At 42.9% G+C, this 2,685-nt stretch overlaps 1 protein-coding gene across 1 annotated transcript; it reads right to left on the bottom strand.

The window, feature by feature from the left end:
• Positions 1–430: 430 nt before the first annotated feature.
• LOC139882155 (uncharacterized) lies at positions 431–2,413 on the bottom strand. Its single transcript, XM_071866522.1, has one exon. It carries the CDS (start codon positions 2,411–2,413, stop codon positions 431–433), a length of 1,983 nt encoding a protein of 660 aa, XP_071722623.1.
• Positions 2,414–2,685: the final 272 nt, after the last annotated feature.

Raw genomic sequence — 2,685 nt, 5'->3', positions numbered from 1 at the left:
TACGGTTATTCAATCAGCGGCCCAGTCAATTTAGTTGAGCTGATGTGATGGTTAATTCTGACAAAAAAAATTATTATGTAAAAATTTACAAATATTTTGAGACGAAAGTTGTACTAAAAATTCCGAAAAATAAATAAATAATTTGGCATGAATGAGTATTATCTTTGATTAAATACTAGCATTACTCTGCCATTAACGAATCAAATCAAGAATAGTATCCAGGCATTACGGCCAGAGAAGAGATGAAAATTGATATCGATGAAAATCAACGCAAAATTATTTATGAATAATTCAAAGTTGGTAAAATACCCAAATACATAAATGAAGGAAGTTTTTATGGGCTGGCTCAGAAAGATATGTACAAAATCATTCCCCACAAAGCCAATTCAAACAAACTCCTCTATAAAATACTTCTCCCAATAATTATTAATCAGGTTAAAGGAACTGCCGAGGCGTTATTACCTGGAGCGCACCTCTGTCGTCGAGGCCTCCTCGTCGTCTTTCCCCATCCAGTTAAATTCCTGTCCTCCAGTCCCACGTCCATATTAAGCTGCTGTTGTTGTTGTTGCGCCTGTTGCTGGACCAATGGAGGAACGACAGCTGGCAAAGGAGGAGGAGGATTATTAATAGTAATATTGTTATTAGCTACTACTGCTGCTCGTCGTCTCCCTCTACCGGAACCATTCCTTCTGCTAAGTCCCGACCAAGCATGTCCGGTAGCCAGCATCAGACCTCCGAAAGTCCGCATGTCTTCCGTTACCTCTTGACGTGACAAAGAAGTAAGCCCTGGGAGGATGTCCCTTTGGAAATCCTTCCTCTGTTGTCTCCCTCTCCTTCCGGGGCCCTTACGAACAGGACGGACTTGCGCCGGGCTGGGCCCCACCGCCTCGTCCAGGTTGATGTGATCCGGGACCAACGGTTTGGGCATGTACTCCTCTTCTGTCGTCTCTGGCAGCTTCAACGTCATCAACTCGAAATAATCGATTTCTTCAGCCTCAGCCCTCAGCTTCCTAGCCATGACTTCGTATTTGTTCTCCAGTTCCTCCCCACAGCATATAACTACGTCAGCCAAGAATTGAAGCGGGTCCCTCTCACCGGAAGTGACATCATCGTTATGATGGAGAATGGACGATGAGATGGAAACTATAGCCTCTGCAGCCATCATCCTCATTGATTCTTCCTCTGGATGATGATCAGCTTCCAGAAATTTCTCAGCTGCCTCTGGTTCTTCTACTCCACGGGCGACATCGTCATCACTCTCCAGAACTACAGGGGCTTCTAAATCAAATCCTAATGTCCTTTTTATCCTCGTGCTTGGAACAGGCGACGTCACTAAAGAAGCTTCATCCTCACTCAAACACATGTTCAGATCAATTTCATGTCTCAAACCACGATCTTGCTTAGTCATTCCCTTCTCCAAGTTTCCAGCCCCACTCGGCAATTCCAAGTCGGGAATGGGAGGTTCACAGGGCAAGTTAATGTCAAGCAATCTACATAATCTCCCCTCATTTTTCACTTTAGAATCTAAAATAGGAACTCCAAGTATCTTCTTAGTACTTGAGCAATCATTAATTTCCGTTTTGCCATTAGACTTGTTACTATTAGATGCAGGTAGAGATTTCAGCCACGGCAACATACCAGTGGAATTCTTCTGATCATGCTTTTGTCCACTTTCTAAAATCTCCAAACTTGGTTCCGGCGAATCATTTGAGATGGTGACATTCAGGTTTACCTCTTTTGGAAACTTGAGATTCACGCAATTTGAGTCCTTAGGGACCCTTCCTGAACTGTGATTGGAAAATTGCTCAGAGGTTAGATTACGGTTGTTACTGGAGTTGAGATATTCATAGTGGGCTGAAGGAATGCAAATGGGATGTTCCTTAGAGCCCGATGAGGATCCATGGTAAAAGCCATTTTGGTTCGATGATTCACTTTCATTGCCAGGCATAAGTCTGACATTACCATTAAGATGCCACCTGTCTCCGAAAATTCCATGGCTTTGAGATGACGACTGAGAGCTCCTATTCAAGTCACTAGAAGAGTTTAAACATGGATGAACCCGAGCCGACATTGAATTCTGATTTAAGTTGCTAGAAAGCTTTTCCCAAGATGAAACAGAAGGAGACCAGGACTTGGTCAAATCAGAAGCTGGACCAAACGGATATGGGCTTGGTATATTAGAAGCTACAACTGATTCAGGATGAGTTCTTTCAGAAATATCTAAGCCCCGAACTTTTCTGTCTCCCCACATGTCAAACTTGCTTTGGCCAGATAGAGAAGAATCATGAGGTTTGTTAGGGAAAAAATTAGATGACTGGGAAAAAACAGGCAGTCTTTCTGGTGGGATGCCTGGAAGTACAGACTTTGTGTTGTTTCTGTTTTTCCCTGTAAAAACGGAATTCCCATCAACCATCATAGTCAGGATTATTCATTATAACAAAATAAACTCAGAAACTATGGCATTTAATGTCAGGATGAGCTATACCTGATTCAAGAACATGCGCAAACCAACCTTGTTGATTGTTAAGGCTACCATTGTTGCTTTCCTGATGAGAATCCAACAAATTGACTTTAGGCAACTCAAAAGGACTCGGCTTGGGAGTAACAGACAGTTCAGGATTGCCTCTCATGTCCCCACAACAGGACGCACGACTAAGGAGGTCGGAAAATGTGGAAGCTTTAGTG

Source organism: Rutidosis leptorrhynchoides, unplaced genomic scaffold (genome assembly GCF_046630445.1).
Source record: "Rutidosis leptorrhynchoides isolate AG116_Rl617_1_P2 unplaced genomic scaffold, CSIRO_AGI_Rlap_v1 contig237, whole genome shotgun sequence".
In the NCBI taxonomy this organism is placed as follows: Eukaryota; Viridiplantae; Streptophyta; class Magnoliopsida; order Asterales; family Asteraceae; genus Rutidosis; species Rutidosis leptorrhynchoides.
Note: the sequence above shows the minus strand (reverse complement) of the source record. Positions and strands in the feature narration are given on the sequence as shown.

Bases quoted from the DNA above. Each gene is read 5' to 3' on its own strand.
- LOC139882155 (XM_071866522.1), bottom strand. From the start codon at position 2,413: ATGGTTGATGGGAATTCCGTTTTTACAGGGAAAAACAGAAACAACACA.